At 42.3% G+C, this 23,376-nt stretch overlaps 1 protein-coding gene across 4 annotated transcripts; it reads left to right on the forward strand.

Annotated features, from left to right (window-relative positions):
- Positions 1-1,882: 1,882 nt before the first annotated feature.
- On the forward strand, positions 1,883-21,722 carry LOC110468593 (phosphatidylinositol 3,4,5-trisphosphate 3-phosphatase TPTE2). 4 transcript variants are annotated; one of them, XM_085578477.1, is made up of 20 exons: positions 2,130-2,196; positions 2,629-2,705; positions 3,435-3,551; positions 4,836-4,913; positions 7,022-7,069; positions 7,779-7,937; positions 8,343-8,462; positions 11,225-11,324; positions 12,123-12,186; positions 12,708-12,772; positions 13,340-13,400; positions 13,646-13,727; positions 13,810-13,898; positions 16,306-16,367; positions 17,315-17,395; positions 18,383-18,488; positions 19,129-19,226; positions 19,593-19,688; positions 20,153-20,223; positions 21,451-21,722. In XM_085578477.1, the coding sequence occupies exons 5-20, from the start codon at positions 7,053-7,055 to the stop codon at positions 21,551-21,553; spliced, it is 1,374 nt and encodes a 457-aa protein (XP_085434603.1). In that variant the 5' UTR covers positions 2,130-2,196; positions 2,629-2,705; positions 3,435-3,551; positions 4,836-4,913; positions 7,022-7,052; the 3' UTR covers positions 21,554-21,722. The 4 variants fall into 4 exon arrangements, with proteins under 4 accessions (XP_031362341.3, XP_085434603.1, XP_085434597.1 ...); XM_031506481.3 differs by lacking the exons at positions 2,130-2,196; positions 3,435-3,551 and adding an exon at positions 1,883-2,038; XM_085578471.1 differs by lacking the exon at positions 3,435-3,551 and having other exon boundaries at positions 2,130-2,383.
- Positions 21,723-23,376: the final 1,654 nt, after the last annotated feature.

Raw genomic sequence — 23,376 nt, forward strand, 5'->3', positions numbered from 1 at the left:
TGAGGGGAAGGGGAAGGGGAAGGGCAGGCACTGATCTCTGCTCTGTGATGCTCAGTGAGACGATCCGAGGGAATGATCTGAAGGTGTCCGAGAACGTCTAGGCTGGATATTGGAAAATGTTTTTTCACCCAGAGGGTGGTTGGGCATTGGAGCAGGCTCCCCAGGGAAGTGGTCACAGTACTAAGCCTGACAGAGCTCAAGAAATGTGTGGACAACACTCTCAGGATTCTTGAAGTGTTAGGAGTGGGACAGCAGTTGGACTTTGATAATCCTTGTGGATCCTTCCAACTCCAGATATTCTATAATTCTATGTTTCTGTTACTTGCTACCAGTGTCTATACTAGATATTTATATATTTATACATATGAATATTTGAAGAGAAAACTTTCTCTTTAGTCTAGTGCTCAGAAATGTTCCTTATTCTCATCATTCACCTTAAGGATTTTATTTCTTTTGGGCAGGGAGCATCCAGACATGTTCCTGCCATCAGTTAGTTACCGCATCTCTGCTGCCAAGCCCCAGCAGCCCAGGCAGCAGCCGCTAAAAGCTCGCTTTGGGCTCCCTCTGGTGTCGGCCGTCCCGCAGAAAGCCTCCCCAGCGCAATCCTGGCCTCAGCAGCTACAGCAGCACTGCTGTACCGGGGGTGCCCAGGGACTGCTCCTCACCTAGTTGTTGGTAATGAGGTAGGCGCAAAGCCTCTGCAGAGCACAGGGTTACACATCACATTCTGGAGGCTCCGATTCTGCGAAAATCCAAGTGCTCATTGCGATGCTGGATGATGGCAAGAGCTGCCACAGGCTGTGGGGGGACTGGTTGGCCTGCAGCCCCTGCCTATCCTGCACTGGTCCTGCCTCGAGTGCAGCCTCTCAAAGCTGTCAAGGCATGGGAAAGGCATTGAAAGGCATCAAACCACAGCGGCAGAAAAGTTTACAAAAACTGTGAGACTGGGACTCAGAAGCAGACAGTGGGGCTGTCTGGGGACTGGTGGGCTGGGGGCAGTGTGGCCCCACACAGAACTACAGAATCATAAAGACTTGGAAAAGACTTCAGCAATCATTGAGCCCAACCTATGTTTAAACACCCCCACATCAATTAGACAATGGCCACGTAGCATCAGGTGCCATGTCAGTCTTTCCTTGAACACTGCCAGGGATGATGAACCCACCAACTCCCTGGGCAGTCTGTTCCAATGTCTAATGACTCCTTCTGTGAAGAGTTTCTTCCTTATGTCCAACCTAAACCTCCCAGCATCAGATTATATCTTCTTGTCCTGTCCCTAGTTACTTGGGAGAAGACTCCACCTGGACTCCACCTGACTCTACCCTCCGTTCAGCAATTACAGGTGATGTCTCTCTCCCCTAAGCTCCTCCTCTTCTGCCTAAACAACCACAGGTGCACTCAACTGCACCTTGTAGGGCTTGTGCCCCAGACCCATCACCGCCTCTGTTGCCTTCTCTGGACACACTCCAGCACCACAGTGTCCTTCCTGAATTAAGGGGCCCAGAATTGGACACACTACGGGAGGTTTGGCCTCACTAGTGCTCAACTCACTGCCCTGGTCCTGCTGGCCACACTGTTGCTGGTACAGGCCAGGATGTATTTGCCTTCTTGGCCACCTGGGCCACAGCCTCCTGCCTCAAGTTCAGCCGCTATGGACCAGCACCCCCAGGTCCTTCCCAGCCGCTCTGCCCCAGCCTGTAGCGCTGCCTGGGGTGGCTGTTTCCCAAGTGCAGGACCTGGAATTTGGCCGTGTCGATCCTCATGCTGTTGGGCCTCAGCCCATCGTTCCAGCCTGTCCAGATGCCTCTGCAGGACCTTCCTGCCCCGCACTCCGGCGCGGCCCGCCAACGCCCCTCGGGCGGGTGGGAGCCCCGCGGGCGGCGCGGGCGGCGGGGCCGTTATCATGGCAGCGGGCGGGTCCGCCCAGCCCTGCCCGGAGCGGCCCGGCCCGGCCCAGGAACAGCCGGGCGGCACCGCCGGGCCCCTCGTCCGCAGCCCGGGGGCGCAGAGGCGTGTCCGACCTTCGCGCCTCAGCTCGGTGGGTGAGAGGCGCCGGCGGCGCGGCGCGGCCCGGAGGCGGGGGGCGGGCCGGGACACAGCCCTCAGGAAGTTTAACCCAACTTTCCGCCGGGTCTGCGGGGCGCCGGGGGCGGTGTCCAGGCTCGGCTTTGAGCCCGGCGGCCGCGCCGAGCTGAGGTAGGGGGGAGGGCTCTGGGGGGCTTTGCTACGGGATGCAGGCAGAGCCCGTGCCGGGAGGATGATGGGTGCCGGGGACAGGTCCCGGAGCTGCTCCCTGCGCCTCGGCCCGCAGCTCTCCCGGAGGGACCAGCTGGGCTCCTCTGGGTTTCAGAGCTTGGAGCAGGGCGAAATGCTCCATCGCGAGGTAAAGGTGCTGTTATCGCTGTGGTGTGTTTGGTGTAGTCAAACCCCCTTCATCAGAGTGCCGAGTGCCTTGACTCTCACCAGCGTTACAGCGAAAAGATCGAGCGTTGTCAATCATAGGGGAGAAGTAGTTGAAAATGCAGTAGAAGCCTGGCTGCTGGGACCGTGAGGGTGAGGCTGTTTTAGGATGCTGCTATTCACTGTTTCTTGTACTGTCACACTTTAACTCGGTGTATTTCTCTTCAGGTCAGCAGGACCACAACAACAGGCAAAATGACAGCTGTGAGATTTGAGCAAGGGACCCCGCCAAGAGAGTCATCTGGGTGAGTGAAATGAATTGTGTCAGTGAGGAGGTTTGGGATTGGATATGTGGTGTGTGGTCCCCTGTCTTTAGGTTCTTAGTGCTTAAAATAGAACAAGGGGAATAATGATGGAGTGTCTGAAGTTTATATAGCATCTCCCCTCTGCCACCAGTGCTGTTGTCTGAGAGGAGGGTTATCTTTGAGAGAAATACGCTGTTGTGATTCACTTGTAAGTAGTTAGTAAGTGATAAATGAGTACAAGGTCTCCATCCCGGATATAATAAGCCCATGGCATTAAAGTATGTTCTCTTTTAGCATCCAGCCTGTCAAGAGACTTGCAAGAGAGTGTCAAGGTATCTTGTCAAGCAAGACTCTTTCTGTGCTTGCTTTAAAAGTCTCAAGTCTGAGGTTGCCTTTAGCTATGAGCAGTCAGAAAAGCTTGTGCTCTGTATGAAGGAAACAATTTCTTCTAATATGTCCTCCTTTTATTCTCTTCCACTCCCATAGTCGAAGCCTAATTTTAATAGCTTGTGGCTGAACACTTATTCTGTCTTGGGCAACAAGTAGATGTAGAATGATCAGCAAAACAAACTCCCTCTGAGGAAAGCATTATCTAGAACTGAATTTTTGTGTGGGAGCACTATGGAAACAGTGTACTTGGACTTCTGTTTTATCTTTGTATTAAGGATTGTATTCCTAACTGAAAACACTTTTGTTTCTCATTCTTCTTGTGGCATATTTTAATCACAGTAGAGGATAAGAAGGTAACATTTGGTGCACTTCATGTTTCTGCAAGTATAAGCAAGTGACCTGCAAAATTGCTGCAGCAGTAGCAGACTTCAATAAGTGAAGCATTTCTGCTGTTCAGTAAGTGTAAACACCCCAGAGAATATTCTGTAAGAATAGCTGGGAAGCAAACCTGAATGCCTATCCATCACTAAAGCTTTGCTTCAGCTCTAGGAACAAAATGAGGCAGTGGTTCCACTGGAAGTACTGGAACTAGGAAATGAGGCTTGAATGCTAAAATTGCTGCATCAGAATAATTCTTCTACTGAGCCTGATACTGAGTGCAGGTGGTGAAGCATCAGTACTGGATCTTGAAACTAGGAATGATGCTAGGAGAAGCATCATTAAACTTCTTGCTTAAAAGGTGGTTAGCATGGACTGCAGAAGCAGTGCTGGTGCATGTGTCTGTTGCAGAGGATGAAGAATACTTGAATTCTCAAAATTATTACACTAATGCTTCAAACATGCTAGGCTTCCTCAGAACAGGCTATTGACGGAAGCATCAATATTGAATATGTGTGTGTAGCTATTCCTGCCCATGAAACAGTGAAACCAGAGGCAGGGCCTCGGCAAACATTGTGGCTGTGCTATTATGCATCACAGTATTTTTGTGGTTTTGTGGAGAAGACTGAAATAAAGACTCCTAGATTTTGATACTACACTTTTTCTCTGAAATTGTCATGTGGCCTTCAAAAAAAAACAAAAAACAAACAAACAAACAAAAAAACCCACAAAAAAAACCCCAAAAAACTTGATCTGAAAAGACCCTTTTAAGGAAGTTATGGCAAGCAGCCACTACTCCAAAAAACTGCTGTTCTAGCACTAGCTCAGCTGCTGCTCTGGTCTTCCAGTTTCCGGTCTGGTATCCTGCTCTGCACTAAAACATCTCTATGCTATGGCTTTTCCTGATGAAAACATTAATTCTCTGTACAAGAAGGTTGCTGTAACAGTATTAATGTCACTTGGACTCTCTGAAGCCATTTTGCATATGCATATTTCTCCTACTTCTAGAACCTGGAGTCTTGTGTCCTTAGCAGACTTGTGGATGCCCTGCTTCAAAGCCCTTTATCCTACTGCTGAACTCATCTGTCTCTTTTTTGTAGGGGTGAAAAAAGGGAAACCTTTTGAGAAAGGGGCTGCTAATAGGAAATAGATTAGCACTAACCAAGGGGTTCAGGTGTGCCAACATGAGGGAAGTTTTTCTTCCTCTTCTTCCTCTGGTACTGGGTGTGTGCTCTGGCTCAGGTGATGTTCACTTGACAGTTAGTTTTTTTGTTGTTTTTTTTTTTTTTGAAAGGACAAAGCATAGCAATATACAGAGTAGACACCTCTATCAGTGTGTGACTTGTATTATTTCTTTGCCAGATCTCCAACAGCTGAAGAGGCCACAGTAAAGATCGATAATGGTCATGATGAGGGTAATGGACCAGACACCTGTCCCAAGTAAGCTAATGATATACAGAATTTCTTTGCTTACCCCCAGAAGTGGAATCTGATGAGCCAAAATAAGAAGGCAGGTGGCTTGTTGAAGTAGAGATAAGCCCAGTAAAACGCTTGATATTGACATTTCTTCTAGCACATAGTGAAGACAAATAAGTTGAGGAAGCCTCTTTATCCCTCTAGAGGTAAAAGTCCAACCCAAGAACACAAGTCCATCATATTATGGAGAATGGGTAGTCCAGACCACATTGATTAAATTTTCCCAAAGGAATGAGTTTGTGAGAGCACAGAAGAACAAGTGCTGGTGAGACAATGAGGTGAATGAGTACCTGGGCATACGAATAAGCATTGTGGCACACATCAAGACTAAATTGTCTGAACTTACTAGTAGTTACCTCTATTATTGAAGCAGTTATTTCCTGACAGTGTTTACCTCACATTACTCTTAGAGCAAGCTTAGTTGAGTTAGCAGCAAGTCCTGCAACTCAAGAACAGTAAGCCTAAGCCTGTTATTTCAGTTATTCTATGTGACATGTTTTTCTAGATTTTGGAATTTATAAATGTATTTCACGAAAGCTCTAAGCTAGTTGTGTAATCAAATGTGCCATGTTTCCTTCAACTAATTTAAGATATTGGCAGGCCAAATTGGAATGGTATATGCATATATTTTTGTTTTGAGTGTACCTAGTTAGAGGTACTTTTCCATAAACTGTATAAGTTGGAGTCTTGGTGTCCCCACTACAGTTGTAGGTTTGGCTGGAGAGACATAGACCAGCAAACCATTAGTGTCACCATTGCAATGTTTCCTTAGCTATTTGGCATTCATAAATACCAGGAAAACCTTCTATATGTTAAGCTGCCTTCAGGACAAGGCATGGTATTACATCCTTGACTTGTATAGGAATAGTGAAGACTACAACCCACAAATATCCTTCCAGCTTAAGAATGCAAATGTTTGCTGGTTAGACCTTGTACCTTAGTTTAGAGTAAGAACCTAATAATGAAAAATGTGGGTTAATTCAGTAACCCCAGTAAGATGCTGCCTCAGCACTTCAGTGGTATCTAGCCTTGTCTTAAACTGGGTTATTGAAGTGCACCAAGTGAAATGCAATGCTGAAGTTGTCCTAGAGGAAACAAGCATTGTGGACAGGATCACTGGGGTGCAGTGTGCATTACTGAGCTGATAAAAACTTTTTGTAACAGTGCAAAATAATCTATCAGTACTTTTTGTCAGTATGTTACAACTAATGGTAAGTCCTGCTGTTAGTGATATGCTTGAAAAAAGATGCTTTCTTCTAAGTGTCTAAGAAAAGACTTGATGCTTACAGTAAAGTAATCTTGGGATTACTTAACAGACTGGCATTCTATTTTTCACTGTCAGCACTTGAGTTTTGCAGGTTCTACAGCAAGAACTTCTACCTTAGTTCTTGGTGTAATCTAAAGAGGCTTCCAGCCAGAAAGAGAGTGACATAAAAGCTCTGTTCTAAACCAAAGGGCTTAAAGCATACCAAAGAGGCAACAAAATCTACTGTAATTGGAATCAAGAGCTGTGACTTTGCCAGGACTGAAGATAATTCTCACTACTGGAAGAACTTGGTTTCAGAAATAGTTTTTCTTAAAAGATGTTTGTATTTTCAATCTGAAAGCCAAACTGATGTTTCCTTTTTAAAGTAGAAGTGGGATTTCTATGCCTATATTCCAAAGGCATGGGAACTGTTAACAAGTGCAGCTCTTTTCAGACATGGGGAAAAATGGTCTGATACAATAAGCTAATATATGGAACAAAATATATTAAGAGATGTTTGTCTTCCAATCTTCCTCTTGATCAATATAAACCTAATTCTTATAGCTTACTAAGCCAGAGTTCAAGCATCACTGGAATTGTGACATGGAATAATGTCCTGGATAAGTACATACTGCTGCATTTCAGTCTGGAAGCTGATTAATACTTTTTCTAACAAGTGGTCAAAGCACTGTTTTCAAGTACTCTCTTAACCTATATACTTCATGAATGCAACTGAGTAACCTCATCTTAGAGAAGTCACTACTGTGTAGAATACTAAAACTAAAGAAATGTCACTTGTTTTGATGTTGGTTCTCTTCTCTTGCAGTGCAACTAGGAGAAAAATTGCCCCCTTTGTGATGTCATTTGGATTCAGGTAAAAGCTTGAGTTTGTAATGATGTGGGAAAGGTAAAAATAGTCCTCATTTCTGGTGTAAGAACTTAAGAACTCCTTGAACATCAGTAACACCAGCTTGCTTTGTCTGAAAGTGCTGAATCCTTTGTCACCCCCAGGAAAGGTAACTTGAGAAAAATACTAGAATTGAAAAATAATACTTAAACGGATATGGCTACATTCTTCAAGAAGAGCTGAAATTCAGAACTGTAAATCTCATTGACTTGGATAAAACCTCTTTAATGGCTTATTCTTGGCTGGCAGCCTTTGAACAAACAGTTGGTCGGTTGTGTGTAGTCTAGGTGCTGGAGCAAGGCAAGCCATTAAAGGCAGTTATTTTTAAGGGACAGTATTAAATCATGAGAGGGAGGGAAGCTGAGTAAGGTGAAAGCAGAAATGACATTTGTATCCCTTAAAGTATTCAGGTTTGCAGTGCTTCTAGATAGTTGTGAAATCATAAATTAATAACTACAGCTGTGTCTGGGGTAAATGTATGGTTCCACATAGATGAGGGTTTTTGTGTAGATCACTTAAAAATGCAGTTGGAAACTTTCAACTTCTAATGGAGCAGGCTTCAATCTATGTAAGAGAACACACTCTTGCTGGAACAGCTTAGAAATTAGGGTTTGTGCTGTTCTGTTGATAAGTTCATTCCTACCCCTCAAACTTCCTTTTATTTTTCTCTTTGCAGAGTATTTGGAGTTGTACTTATCATTGTGGACATTATAGTTGTGATTCTGGATCTGGCTATCAGTGAGAGAAAGAAGGGTACAGAGATTCCTGAACGTGTTTCCCTGGCAATAGCACTCTTCTTTCTCATCGATGTTCTCCTAAGGGTGTTTGTTGAAGGGTAAGACATAGGCAAAAATTAAGTCCATGTGGCAAGTCCTCAAGCTAGGAAGGAAGCAAAACTTAAAGCTTGAACTATGAACATAGTGTCCTGTGGGCTAATTGTCTGGTCATAGATAATAGTCTTTTCTTGGCTGTGTATGTTGGTGGTTACCCTTTTATGGAATAACCTTTAAGTATTTTCAGTATAAGTGAGCACTTGGAAACTATACAGCTTTGCCATAACTTGTGTGTAAATCAGGGCTAAGATTGCTTTCTTAGTGAGACTTCAGTGCTTAGTGTTAAGAAAAGCTGCAGGAGAGCTTGTCTCCAGCAGTAGCTCTGTATAGATTATTCTCTTCTTGAAAATATATTTCAGTCTTTGCTACCTGTATTGGCGTCTGTCTAAAACTCTTGTTGGTTTCAGCTTCAGGAACTATTTCCAGTCCAAACTGAATATTTTGGATGCATGTATAGTGGTGGGCACCCTGTTAATTAATTTGACATACTGCTTCTTAGATGTTGATGCAGCAAAGGAGATACCAAGGTAAGAGTGGCATGGCAGCTGGTAAGTGTGAGCTCTTTTCTTGATAATCTGCTAAGAATTGTCTTGGGCATCTCTAAGCCAGATGTTATATTAGATCACAAATGGGACTGTGATAGTGTGTCATGGTACAGACAAATGCAGGATAGACACACAGCTTTGATCTGTGGTTATATGTAGGCTGTCCCTTCCCCAAAGGCAGAGGGGTTCTGAACATACTAGTTGAGGGAACTAAAAGTGGGGCCATAAAATGCTCTGACTCAAGCACTTTCTGGGGAAAGGTGCGCTGTAGACTTAATAGACAGGAGGGTCTGAAGAAAGGCAGAGATAAGAATTGCATTAACATTGCAAATGGAAGAGACAACAAAGGGAGGATCTCTGTCTAAAGGATCTTCCAATAGAAAGAGTTGCCAAACTGTCTTGTTTCCTTTGCTTTCCCAAAATCCTCATGGTAATACAATGCTGTATTTTTCAGCCATGTTTTGAGGAGAGAAAACATGCTGTTTATGTGCATGGGCTCCTTCAAGTCCTATTTCCTTCTGATTTCTGTATCTTGATCAGATAACCTGTGAGATGAATTCGTTCCTGATGGAGGCTGAACTACAACTTTAACATGAGTTTATCTGCACTAGGTTTGACTTAGAGAAACTTTCTGGCATCAGCCAGGGAAAAGTCAAGCTCTTAAAAAATACATAAAATGTCACCTCCTGCTCCAAATTCAGCTGACTAATGGGCATAAGAGGGGAACATTATTCCAGAAGAAAACAAAAAGTTTAGTTATTTAAGAATCTAGAGTTCTATATAGAACCAGTTCTAATATAATCCAGAGTTCTAATATCTGTAAGTACTAGTTTTGTCTTGAAGTGCTTGCTAAACTTGGGTATCAAGAAGTAAAATTGTCAAAGGAATAGCTTTTGCAGCCTGGCTTCTTCCTAGGTTGTCTTAAACATTCATTGGAGTTCTTAATTATTACCTCCTATTTCTATGGCCACATTTTCCTAAAACAGCTTTCATCTTATAGCAGCGCCCAGATAAAGGAGGGGAGAAGAGCAGTGTGACAGCATAATCTGCACTCTTGTCTCTACTAGGCCATGCTAGTAGTAGGCCTGATCCTACGCTGATCTATCTAGCTATAGATCTGTGTTTGCAAGTTCTTTGTATTCTGACTTGCTGAAGTTGATGGGATTCTAGAATAGGTTTTTGCCTCTCATAAAGAGAACTTCACACTGCTGCTCTCAGAAGACACTCAGCTGAGGCCTACCATCTTACCCATGCAATTTTTGAGGCCTTCTGTAAGGCTTCTCTTGTTAAAAGCTCTAAAATTGTGTTCTGACCAAAATACTGCTACCTGACAGTAGAGAATATCTCAAATTTGGCCAAATACCAAATCTTGAGATGGTGGTCATCCCACCTAACACAGCAGTAGTGTCCACAAAATCCACAATTCCCAGTAGCCCTACTGGGGTTTATAATTTTTCTTTCCCGAGTCCTTTATCAAGAAGCAAACGGTAATCTTAAAGCATCTGATATATCTCAGAAAAATTAGACTTTTAGCAGCTTTTATGTGCATGAGGGCTTATATATGACAAGTGAAATTTCAGTGACAGACCATAGAGGTAACAAGCCCTGATGAAGGAATATGGTTTCTTTTTCTAATCATGTCTAGCTGGGTGTGTGTAGGGGTGAGTTAACTGTTTCCCTGAAGTCTGACCTATAAAAGGACTTTGAGGAATGAGAGCTGGATATCAGTCTGGGAGCTAATGCTTAGCAGGCTGACTTCCTTAATGTTGAAGAGTTGCTTCTCAGAATTGTGGGAGAGGGGTTATGGAGTTTTCAACCCAGTTTTGGTTCATCTCATTTGCTGCTAGCTCCAAGGAAATTCTTTTTTGAAAGCAGGAGGATGATACTGAATTTGGAAGAAACTCGGGGAAGAACTGAAACTTTCCTCCAAGTATCCAGTATACCTTGCTGATTCCATATCAGTGGGGGGCAGACTGTGAGCAAAACTGGAGTTTTGTCTCCCTTACTGTTGGTATTCACCAGCATTTTTACACAAATGTATCAAAACCTAGAATGTGTGTGTGCTGCTTAAAATGTATGCTTACTTGCCTCCTTAAGGAATGAATTGAATATCGGTTTGCCCTTGTCCCTAGGAGGGGGAAAGCAGCTGCTATTTTGTAGTAGCTTCAGTTGTTTTGATAGAACCGCTCACCTAAGCTTCTTTCCTGCTTCAAAGTTCAACAATAGTTCAAAGTTTCTCAAACCAAACCAAGTGTTCAGGTTGCTGAATGATTAAACACAGGATATCTACTGAGCTGTTCTCAAGTTTCTTAATCAAGTCATGATGTACTTAGCTTGTCTGGCTTCTTTTTAGTTATTTTTCAGGTGGCTGCATACATTTTAATGTGGCTGCATACACTTAAATGTATAGTTGAGAATAAGCTTCAAGGAACAAAAACTTGGTGATAATAACATGGGTTATGTTAATGGAATTTGTTGTTTCCTAGCCAGAGGTGCCTGTGGAAGTCTGTTTGAACAAGTAGGGGATTTCCTAGTTCTGCTAGCTGTTGAGAACATGTACTCACAAAATACCTTTAACAATAAACCCATTATATTGTGTTTGTTCCAAAATCAGCCTGAGATGTCCTAGTTCAACATATGAAACAAAGTTTTAAACTTTCCCTGAAACAGCTTTTAAACAGCTTTAATCTTTGCCTGTAAGTTTATTTGTGTCCATTTTCTTCCATGGTGAATCTGTCATCTAGAATGGTTATTTTCCTCCGAATTCTGAGAATTGTCATCTTGATAAGAATATTTCGTCTGGCTTCACAAAAGCAGCAACTTGAAAAAGTGACCAGAAGAATGGTAAGTTAGCCTCTTAACATGTCTAGACTACTACTGCTGTTTCCAACTCTTTTCTCAGGCAGCATCAGTGGTTAGTAGCAAGACTGACCATGGCCTATTGGTCTGCTATTGGTAGTGTTGCCCAAGCAGCACTCTCTTCAATGTCCCTGACAGGGCTCTGGAGCTTTGCCTCCAACCTCAGTAAAACCTTGTCGTTCTTGACTTTGTTCAAGTAAGCAGCAACTTGACCTGGAAGGCTGACATATCAAAGTGATTGCAACACCCCTTGTGTCCCAGCTGACAATTTCTGACTTGTGTGGTACCTAGACTGTTTTCCCTCATATGAGGGAACGTAGGAGTTTTAATTAGGAGCTTTGAGTACCAACAAAACAATCTAGCTGGTGAAGCCCTAGCCCCTGTCAATGCCTCTTATTTTCATCAGGGTCATTGAAGTTGTACTTTAAGCTTCAAGTATGTCCTACTGTTTAGGAATAAGGGTCCTTAACTTTATTCTTTTTTCCCCTCAGTCTCCAAACACTCGATTCACAATGACAGATTCATGCTGCAATAGTCATAGAATCTGCAGTGTTCTTTTCACTAGAATAAATTTTGATATTTAAGGGTAAAAATTCTATACAGAGCTTCTACCTAGAAGTTAATACAAGGAATTTGCTCTTGCATAATGCTGTAATGAAGTGAGGCTCTGCTACTCAAGCTTAACTGGAGAGTCTACATGGTTGAATTTTCTTAGTAACAGGAAACATTTGGTGATGGTTGGCATTCTTGTGGAAGATTAACTTTTTTTTTTTTATTTGGCAGGTCTCTGAAAACAAAAGACGTTATGTGAAAGATGGCTTTGATCTGGATCTCACTTATATTACTGGTTTGTGGAAACAAATGTCACTTTGCAGCATGTTATGTCCTGTGAAGACTTGTTGTGCAGTTAATACCAGCTTGTCATGAACTACAGACAATGTTTTAGACTCATGAAATTTAAGTATGAAGTCAAACCAGGCCTACTGCTTTTCTGTGGGATTTTGAAATATGGATTCCTGACAGACATTATTCCCTAGAATTAGCCTTCTAGGAGAGTTGTACATGCTGTATGTAATGATAAAAATTAATTTGAGGTCTAGGGAATCAGTGTTGGGAAGCTATTTACTTAGTGTATTTTTGCTTCTGATTCTGTGGAGACTGACATTTGATGGTGGCTGATACTTTGGGAAGCATTATTTGTCTTGCTCTAACTATGCCAAATATAGAGGAAAGCTTACCAGAAAGGGGTAGATTGTTCTTATAATTAGGGTAAGAATAAGATGTTTCATAAGGATGTTTCTCCGTCATGTAGTTCTTATGTGCAGGGGGCCTTCCTGCTGTTACTTGAGATTGCTGTCTTCTCAACAGATCGAGTTATTGCAATGTCGTTTCCATCTTCTGGGAAGCAGTCTTTCTACAGGAATCCCATAAAGGTAAAAATCTTACCTACCAAATTCACTGTTTCTGAAAGCTGTTTCTTCTATAGGTTCCCACTAATTTACATGTGGCCTAGATCATGTCAGTCCTAGTTTTGCTACCTTTTCTGGTTGGAATGACTTATTGATGATCTCTGTTCTTCACTGCTTATGTTGTAGTGTCTCAGCTAAACCTAGTGATTTTCTCTCACAGTGGAGACACCAGTGCTTTGATGCTCCTGCTCTTTGGGGATCTTTTGAAGAACCAGGGTGGTTCTGTCCCAAGGCTAGTAATTGTGATAAGCTCTATTCACCTAAGTAAAGGTTGCTTTAAAGGTCTGTAGACATAATATCCTTTTCAGAGCTCTGCCTCCTGATACTGTAGAAATATATATAGGGTCAGGAAGATAGCTGCCGTAGTACTTTTATTCCAGATGAGAACCTGAGCTGTCCAGTTGGAAAGGCCTGCTTTCCAAGTGCTGTTCATGACTACAGTTGTTGATCCCACCTGGGGGTGGGGGAGGTTGAGGTGGCAGTGGAAATAACAAGTAGAGCACTAACTACTCTGAACTCATTATTGCTTAGGAAGTTGCAAGATTTTTGGACACCAAACATCCAGGCCACTATAAAGTCTACAATCTCTGCAGTAAGTATGTTTAGCTGCTGACTATATTTGAGATAAAATTTAATGTGTAAGTGAAAAATATGAAACCAGAAGCTAAGCATGCATGGCTTTAGCCAAGTTACCCCTGGTTTTTTCATTTTAATATGTCTATTAACACTGCTTTTAGACACTAGTACATGTTCAGACCATCCCTTGTGTGTTACAAACCACTTTCTTTGTTATAATCCTTCTCCCTTCCTGGCATAACTTCAGATCTTTCCCTATAGGTGAACAAGGCTATGACTCCAAGTACTTTCACTATAGGGTGGAAAGGATCTTCATTGATGACCACAATGTCCCATCACTACAGTGAGTCTTGTCAAGAAATACATACGTTGCAATAGTTCTATGTAGGTATTTACCTTGATCCACTAACTTTCCTCTTATTTAGGGACATGCTGAAATTCACTGCCAATGTCCGTGAATGGATGAATCAAGATGAGAAGAATGTCATAGCAATTCACTGTAAAGGGGGCAAAGGTAGGATTTCTCATGTGCAATCTGTGTATGCTACCAATCATGCTTCTTTGTTAATTGTAGCTTCTTTGATTCAAGCTTGGCCTTAAACCATACTATGAGAGATGGGTTTACAGTGTAATTTGACAAATACTGCTGACATTGTGACAACTAGCATGACTACAGTACTCTGTTTAGTATTAAACAACCCCATTTTTAGGTAGTCTAAACTAGTTCTTAGTCTAAGCTGTTATTTGTCTCCTAAAATGTTCTTCAGTAACTTTCTGTTTTTCTGGCAGCTGAAACAGCAGTCCCCCAGGAGGGATAGGGAGGCTACTGAAATTGCTACTATAAAAGTGTTAGGCTGCTGCATTGGCTTCTGGTGGCCAGTCACCCACGCTGAATATTTTGCACTGTAATATGGCTCAAACCATCCATTGTTTAGGTTGGAAAAAGACCTTTAAGATCAAGTCCAACTGTTAATCCAGAGCTATCAGATCTACTACTAAACTATGTCTCTCAGTGCCACATCTGCACATCTCCAGGAATACCTCTAGTAGTGATTATTTGGCCACTTTCCAGGGCAACCTGTTCCAGTTCTTGATGACCCTGTTGGAGAAGAAATTTTTCTTAATATCCAATCTAAATATTCTCTGGGACAACCTGAGGCCATTTCCTCTCCTCCTATCACTTGTTGCTTGATGATGGAAGAGACCAACCCCACTTCACTATGACCTTTACAGTGAAAAGGTCTCCTCTGAGCCTCCTTTTCTCTAGGCTAAACACTCTCAGCTGCTCCTTGAAGACTTGTGCTGCAGACCATTCCCCAGCTCTGTTGCCCTTCTCTGGACACACTCTAGCATCTCAATGTCTTTCTTGTTGTGAGGGGCCCAAAACTTAATGCGGGATTCAAGGTGCAGACTCTCCAGTGACATGCACAGAGAATATTGCTGATACAGGCCAGGATGCCATTGGCCTTCCTGGCCACCTGGGCACACTGATTCATGTTCATCTGCTGTCAACCAGCACCCTCAAGTCTTTTTCCAGTTGGCTGCTTTTCAGCCAATATTCCCTGAGCCTGTAGCACTCTGTGGGGCTGTTGTGACCCAAATGCAGGTCCCAGCCCTTCACTTAATTGAACCTCATAGAGTTGGCCTTGGTCCATTGATCCAGCCTGTCCCTGCCCTCCAGCAGATCAGCACTCCCACTCAACTTGGTGTCTTCTTCAAACTGACTGAGGATACACTCAGTTTCCTTGTCCAGAATTGGTAAAGACATTAAATAGAACTGGCCTCAATCCTGTGTCCTGGGATCACCACTAGTGACCAGCTGCCAGCTTCATTGTGGGTGTAACAATAGCCTGGACTCCAGACAGGCTTTTACCCAGTGGAGAGTGCACCTGTCCAAGCCCTGAGCAGCCAGTTTCTCCAGGAGAATGCTGTGGGAAATGGTGTCAGAGGCTTTACTAAAGCCCAAGTAGACATCCACAGCCTTTCCCTCATAGAAGGAGTCCATGTTGATCAAGCTGGACCTGCCCTTCATAAGTCCGTGTTGGCTGGGCCTAATCCCTGGTTGTGCTGTATTTGTTGTGTGATACCACTCAAGATTATATGCTTCATAACTTTACCCCTCTAGAATGTTCTAGACTGCTGGATCTTAAAACAAGATAAACATGATATTGGAAGTTTTATGGAAACAAGAATAGTGAAAGCTATCAAACATATGAGCTAACTTGCAAGTGCTACCTGAATCAACAGTGGTGTGGGAGTTGTTGAAATGCATAAATAACTGCAAATAAGACAAATTTCCCTGCAAATAGCTGCCACACCTCTAGCCACCTGCCATTACTACTGCAAATACTTGGCTTAAAGTAGGTGGTTACTTAACATGAAATAGTTGCTTCCAGGTGGAGCTCTGTCTTAAAAGGTTTTGCAAAACTAAATGTTGAAACTACCTGCAGGTCAAAACCAGCTTGAAGAACAAGTGTAAGGAGGGTGACTTGACCTCTAGAGATTTTTGAATTAAAAACTGAAACTTTATATGCATCTTCATGCTAGCAGACTTGATGGCTTCTTAGTAGGGTTGCAGGGAAAACAGTTGGGACAGAGAAACAAATCTTGACACTTACAGCATTGGGAAGTTTCAATAGTCTCATTTAGTAAAGTGCTTGACTCTATTTCCTGCTGGAGTATCCAGATAGTGACCAGCTGCCTAAGTGTCTCTAGTAATGAAAATGTGGAGACCAGGAACAAGTTGACAAACCGTAGTATCTTGTCTTTAACTCATTCTTCTCAGAAATACTTGACTTCTTGGCTGTCGCTTATAAGTCTTGAAATAGATGAGATAACAGGAGATGACTTCACCTTCACAAAAATAATCTCAAATACTTTTGAACTTTGCCAATTTAACTTGTATTGTATGTCTGATACAGGCAGGACTGGAACAATGGTCTGTACTTGGCTCATAGACAGTGACCAGTTTGAGAGTGCAAAGGTAAAAATTGCTGTTTATTTTTTGATTTGTTTAGTATTCAAAATGTCCTTTTAGGATTTACTGAAATGGTAAAATGCCCTAATACTCTGCAAAAAATTCTGTACTAGAAATAGGATTCTCTGAAAAGTCTGGTTTTAAAAAAGTTCATGCAAGTCTTGCTACAGTGGAGTTTTGCTTCTGATGGAGACTATTTGTGATCTGAAAGAAGTGGGAAAATAGCATTTAACAGGTTACCAGCTTGAAGGGTTCTTTTTGGAGGAATAATGTGTCTAGGGTCTTGAGCAACAATTTAAGCTGTAGGTGACTTCTGAGCAAACTCTCCTAAAGACAGTATCACTGGTTTTAAGTGGTTTTAAGCAATTTTTTGCCCAGTCTTCCTCCAAGTAGTGTGAGGCATCAAGAATTGTCTTGACAGCCAGCATTACAAAAGAAAGCCCTTCTAGGAAAAAGGAGAAAGATTAAGTCCCAACCAGGACAGGTGCTGATATTGCTTTAGTATCCCAGGTCTGATATATCAGCTGGAGGCTGGGGATGCAGAAGGCCCAGAACACTCAAGGTAGTCTGGGCAGACTGTATATCCATTTAATCACTAGTTTGCCTCTGAGTTTGCTTTGTGTAGATATGAGCTAGTGTTCAACTTGGTCTGCCACAGACCACTTGAGAAATATAGATGGTTCTAAAGCAATTGTTTGAAAGTCATTCACTTTCAGTCAGTCACTCTTCACTCTTTCATGAATGACAGATTTGTGTGTCTGACTTCCTCATTAATACTTTGTTTTTGTAGTTAAAAGTCTTCTTTAGAAGGTACCAAAGTAATTACTGCGTATTTCTACTTGCATTCCTTTACTGGACTTGAGTAGTGTAGCTCTACTTTACTATCCACTTCTCAAGAAGGGAAATGGTGGTAGGATGGATAGCTTAACCCTTGAAATTATCATTGTGTGTAGGAAAGTTTGGACTACTTTGGGGAGAGAAGAACTGATAGAAGCACAAGTACCAAGTTTCAAGGGGTTGAAACACCCTCACAGGTAAGCTTGAGGAGGTTCAAGAGCAGTAGTCCAACCAATGCTAACCTTGTGAGTGCTTATGCTACCCTACCTCCCCTGCCTTGTTTCAGAGATATAGGTTTCTATTACTTGCTTAACTCCTGAGCTTTCTGTACTCTTTCTGTGAGAGTTGGAATATGAACAGCTGACAGGGTTGCTCTGCATCTTTCCCCTTCCCCTTATACCTTTCTCTGCATAATAATATCAGATCTGAAGTATAGTATCTAGGATAACAACAAAATTCTTGAGATTGGGAAAGCTTTCAGTCCAACCCCACTGTTCAAGCAGGGTGACCTGGACAGATGTGTCTGGTCAGGTCTAGAATATCTGCACAGATGCAGATTCCACAGCATGTCTGGGCACCCTCACAGGAGCATGACACTGTATGGCAATTGGTCTGTTTAACGAGGATGCACAGAAGCCTGTGGCTGAGCCTGGGATGGGACCAAGGCACTGATTTGGCTTGGGTGGAGAAATGCATCTTCTGCAGACTGCATTCACTGGAAAATACTACACAATTTTTTGCCTCAGACCACATTTTTGCACATCTTGATTTACTGTTCTTCAGAGTTGAGAAGTGAATCTTGTGATGGGTACTTAAAATTGCTGATATAAAATAGAAGTATAGCTGTCCTTCAATAAAATGAAAATTTCTAGTATGTTTAAACATTCAGCCTCTAAAGGCTGAATAAAATATAAAATATCCTCACTTCTTGCTGAACTAAAAAGTACAGAATTCCTCTTAAAACATGAAATTTAAATGCTGTTTAAAAATGTAAACACTGAATTTGTCTAGAAGATTGTTTCTACAGGGAAGGGGAAGGAGAGCAATTGTACTTCTTTTTAGCTTTGGTCTTTGAAGAGCTAAAAACTTGGAGTAAAAGAGCTATTTAAATCTTGCTTGTTCCTAGAATTAATCTGTGGTGGGTACAGAAACCATATAATGAGTCTGGGTTTTTTGCATTACAGAGTAGGTATGTTGGGTATTATGAGATCCTGAAGAACAAGTATAACTTGGAACTGCCACCAGAAAGACAACTCAAAATAAAAAACCTCAAAATCCACACTATACATGGTAAGAACTCTTGTATTTGGGCATTCCTCTGTTTGGTAATGGTTTCTTATTACATGCAACTGATAACTCTCTCTCTCTTGCTAAGGCCATGATTGGAATGTAGACTTACTGGGATTTGAGAATTTAAATGACACAGAACACAACGAAGAATATTTTGTAGTCAGTTGCTCTGTGTTGTGTCACTTTCTAGATGTCTAACCAAATGATGGCTCACAACCAACCTGCCCTTTTTTGGAAGGGGAATCACTTTTTAAGTGAGGCTTACTCCCCGTGTGGAACTGGATCCATTAATGTTTCTGAGCTTTAGATACATGTCTGTTACAGTATGTGTATGCTAATAATCTTGATCAAAGGCTGGAAGTTCAGCACTTGTTGTTCCAGGGGAGTTCAAACTGCTGTAATTGTTCAGTAAATGGAACTAGATTTTACATTAGCCTGTTCCCCTAGTGGGGGGAACTTCAAAATGCAATTTGCAGCCACTGAATCCTGGTTTACCTTTAGCATTTGAGTTCTCTAGAGTCTTGAGCAAGGCATTCTGGAAATAAAGCACTTTTGAGTAGGATTGCACTTGGTTTTCATGACTACCTGTCTTTCCAGCTAATGTCTGTGCCTCTGGTATAATGCAATGCTTTGTTCCTAGGAGTTGGGAAAGGCAATGGAACGGATATGAAGGTGCAGATAATAGTAAAGAAGAGGATTGTACTACAATGTGTATGTGCCAATCAAAAAAACTGCAGGGTGGGTACTATGAAGACACACAAGTTGAGTCACAGAAGCTAAAAGCTGATTTATAGGTTAAAAGTGTCTTAGTTTTATGTCCAATATTCAATTTCTACGTAGTCTAACTAAATGGATAATGTAAATTCCAGGAGGACAAAAAAGCTAAACTTTGCCAACTCTTAGGAAATGTAGTGGTGAGATAGTGAAAGATTTCCCTGGAATTCTCTTAAATGCAAATAGTTCACTCTGTCCTGAGCAGCTTAAACTGTTGTCACTGCTGTTGAATTTGTGTACTGCGAATGAGTAGTTGGGTCTTGTCATGAATTGGTTCCTTGTCTTGCTGAAGAAACTTTTATAAAACAAATTCTTTATTCTGTTAACCAGCTCTTCTTTGATTCTGAAAGTGACACTGTAGTCATCGGCTTGGAAGACTGCCCTGTTCTACGTGGTGATGTGAAAGTCAGATTTGAATGCAGTTCTGTAAGTACACCAGTGTGAAGACCTTCAGTTGGGTATGGGGAGAGGCCACAGTGCAAACTGCAGTGGGTCCTGCCTGCCTGGGCAGCACGATGCAGAATCTGTTCCTTCCCAGTGGCTCCTGCTGTGTCTCACTGTGCAGTGAGGGATGCAGCAAGTGGTGTAATATAATCCTAGGCAAGCAGGGGAAGCACCTGGCTGTTTAAACAGCAGTACAGCTAAGGCATTTTAGTTGGGTACCTGCTGCTCCTAACCATGGGAGTCTCATGTCATTGTATTGAATGACTTGGTATTGAAACAATTGCAGAGAAAATAATGATTTGTGTATGATTTGGGGCTCTTCAAGTGTACTTATTCTGGCACTGTACCTTTCTAAACCAAATTAGTAAGGAAAAGTGGGTACCCTTGCTCTACAAATAAAAGTTCTGTTGCGTAACACAGTCCTTAAACAAGGTGTTTGTGTTTAGGCTCTTCCAAAAGGCTATGATGGCTGCCCATTCTTTTTCTGGTTCAACACTTCCTTTATTGAAAATAACAGGTAAGGATATTAATGAATGCCTTCAGATCCTGACTTCTGGTGTCTGCAAAGAGCTGAAAGATCATAAACATAGTACTGAAAGCTGAGATAGGGCAGGCCTGATCAGCCTGCTAACTTTCATGTGAGTACTGGTCTTTGATCCTCAGCTGTAACTTGTTAGCTGGCAGTTGCTCACACTGTGACGAATATTTTAAACATATGGGAGCTTTTTATCTTAACTTAAACCACTGGATTATTTCCTTGGTGCTCTCTAACCATTGTTAATGAATTTGAATTAAAAAATGTAATGCTGACCATTCAAATCTGCTATCCTCTATAGTATGTCTGCCTGAGAAGCAGGAAATCAGTAGCTTAGCAGGCAGACATTAAGACCACAGTTAGAGGTATTGATGCTTGGTATCACAAAGAAAGGCCTTCTTATGGCTTCTCATGCTCATGATAAAGTTAGAAGTTACTGTGATTTTGCTTGTGGAGACTGAAACTCCTGGAGAAGCTCCAGCTGATGAAAGGCTTGTCTGCCTTGCTGTGGGGGATTGGTCTGCCTTGCTTGACAGATTTAGGTAGAGGAACAGTGACCTTGGCATATAAGATAAAATTACTGTGTTCTCCATGACTGAAATAGAAAGAAGACAGTTTTTACTTAACTGATCCTGTAGAGCCTGATGAGAGGTAGCCATGAATCTCTTTGTAACAGTTAACTTAATATCCTCGGCTAGCAATGCACCTTGCAGTCTCAATGCAGACCAATTAAACCAAGCCAGTGCCAGGAAAACTGTATGCCAGCTGTCTCATGGCCCTGCAACATTGCCATCTTGATGGTTTTGCTGAAGAGCTTAGTTTCCTCCAGAACTATGGAGGATGCCCCACTAGGCTGCCTTTTGAGTACCAGATCAAATCCTTGCCTTTTAGAAGGTTGGTTATTAAATTCCTGGCACTTGCATCATATCGGGAGGCCTTGAGCTGAATGCAGTATTAATTTCTCTCTGTCTTGCACTGTGGGGCTCTGGGAGGGTGGTGGGGAGCCAATCCACAAACCCTTCAAGTTGTCTTTGTTTCTGAAATGACTTAAGATACAAAACACTGTGCAGGCATGTCTGATATCTGTTTAAATTCAAGGTCTGGGGCTGTATTTAATATTCTAGGGCTCAGCTAGAAGATTTTTCTAGCTGGCGGAAAGGAAAAGCATGTCTTAGACTGTAAGATATGCTACTGAATTTTGTCTTTCAGACTCTACCTTCCCAGGAATGAGCTGGATAACCCTCACAAGTCTAAAACATGGAAGGTCTATCATGAGACATTTGCTGTGGAGGTGAACTTTATTAATGCATAAGGGAAATCTGAAAGAAGGAAAACATGTAAAATTCATCTCTTTCCTGGAGAATGTCTTGCTGTTTTCAGTATAAAGTGAAGCAGTGTCACTTGGATGTATCTACACAGAAATACATAAAGTACAACTTCTCAAATAAAGCTACATGAAGTTCCATTGTGCAGGGCGAAAATACTCTGAAGAGTTACTTAATGTTAGTTGACTGTTACATTATGGGCTGTTGGATTCTTGGAGCTTAGATATCTCTGCATACAGGTAGTTCTTGTTTGAGTAATCAATTACCCGTATTTAAGCATGAGCATTTACATGATGGTGGATGAAGACCAGCAGTCTGCATGAGACTGGAAAAACCTGACATGATTCCCTCAGCATTGGGGTTTTCCACAAATCAGTAGGATATGGGAATTCAGGGGGAGAAATACTAATCTCCCTCTGTTGGATTGTTGCTTCTTGAGCAGAAGCCTTGGTATTGAACTGCTCTTCATCAGTAATCAGTGATATAGTTGCTTTGAGCAGCACCTGGCCTGGGAGCTGCCTGTGTTGGTTGGAGACTTTGCAGCTGCTTTTCTACTGCTGTACCCTCCCCACAAAGGGCTGCAATGGCCACTTGTCCTAAGGCTTAAGACTGGCTCTCATCAGCTCCTGAGCATTCCAGCTGCCTGGGATCAGTTAGTGTGGCTGCCTTAATACCTGCATATGAGGGGTTTGATCTGTGCACCTGCTCATTTGAGCAAATAGTGTAAATGCTCACTGGCTCCTCTTGAGTGGTACTAAGACCTGTAATGCACAAACTTCCAGGATGCTTATTCTACATCCACCTACTCTCAGCAGTGCAGCTCTTCTGTGAAGACTGTGCCTTCATTTGTGTGAAATGTGTCGAGGTGTTAGCTTCTTGGTTCTGCTGCTTCATTAGTGTTTTTGTTCCTGGGAACCAAAAAGTGGAAGGGAAATGACATAGCTTTCCAGTTAATGAAATTAGCAGAGGTCATGTACCTCCCTGTGCTTACTTGAAGGTAGTTTTGTACTATGAAGTACACCATGTGTGGGCTTAACTTCTGCTATTGCTATGTATTTACCTCAGTGTCCACGTGAATGTAGCTAGGGGCTAAAAAAGGATGCCCTTTCATTGCAGCTACAAGTGGCTGATGCCCAAGTTTATTTTAGCTTAGCTCAGGCAATTGGATATCTATCTACTGTCTGAGGATGCCTTTTCATACAGTTGGCAGGGCACCTAAGGTGACCCATCTTCCTGCTTAGGGAGTAAGCCAGTTTCCTCAGATAGCAGCAGCAGAGGTGTACTAGCAAGTCAGATTTTCCTAGCTGAAGCACATGCAGTTAAGTAAAAACTGATGTGTTAGCAGGAATGAGTAACAAAATAGCTGTACAAGGGATATACTGTTTCTCTTGTGAGATCCAGGCACCACCGCTCAGAAGAGGGTAACAATAGGCCCTGCCTCCCTGTTGCACTGACCTTCACAGGGTAGTGGATATTTGTCCTGTATATATGTGGAACTTAGGTCACCTGTGCTGGACTCTCGGCATTCTTCTGACAGAAAACCTTATAGCCTGTATTGTGGTAATCTAGGAACTTGAAATTTGGGGTGAACCCTAATACTAGAACTGACTTTGGTACTAACAAAGCAACAGGCCAAGTGCTGAACTATGGGTTTCATTTTCCATAGATGTAAAATCAACAGCTGTTTCACAGCACCTTACTGTAGCTGCCCCTTCCCCTCAGTTATGAGGGCTTTATATGCTCAATGATTGTATAAAGTCTTTTTCATTCCAGAAAGGTGGTGATGCTGAATTCAACCTTTTTCTCACCT

The sequence above is a fragment of the Lonchura striata genome, chromosome 1 (genome assembly GCF_050655825.1).
Source record: "Lonchura striata isolate lonStrDom1 chromosome 1, ASM5065582v1, whole genome shotgun sequence".
In the NCBI taxonomy this organism is placed as follows: Eukaryota; Metazoa; Chordata; class Aves; order Passeriformes; family Estrildidae; genus Lonchura; species Lonchura striata.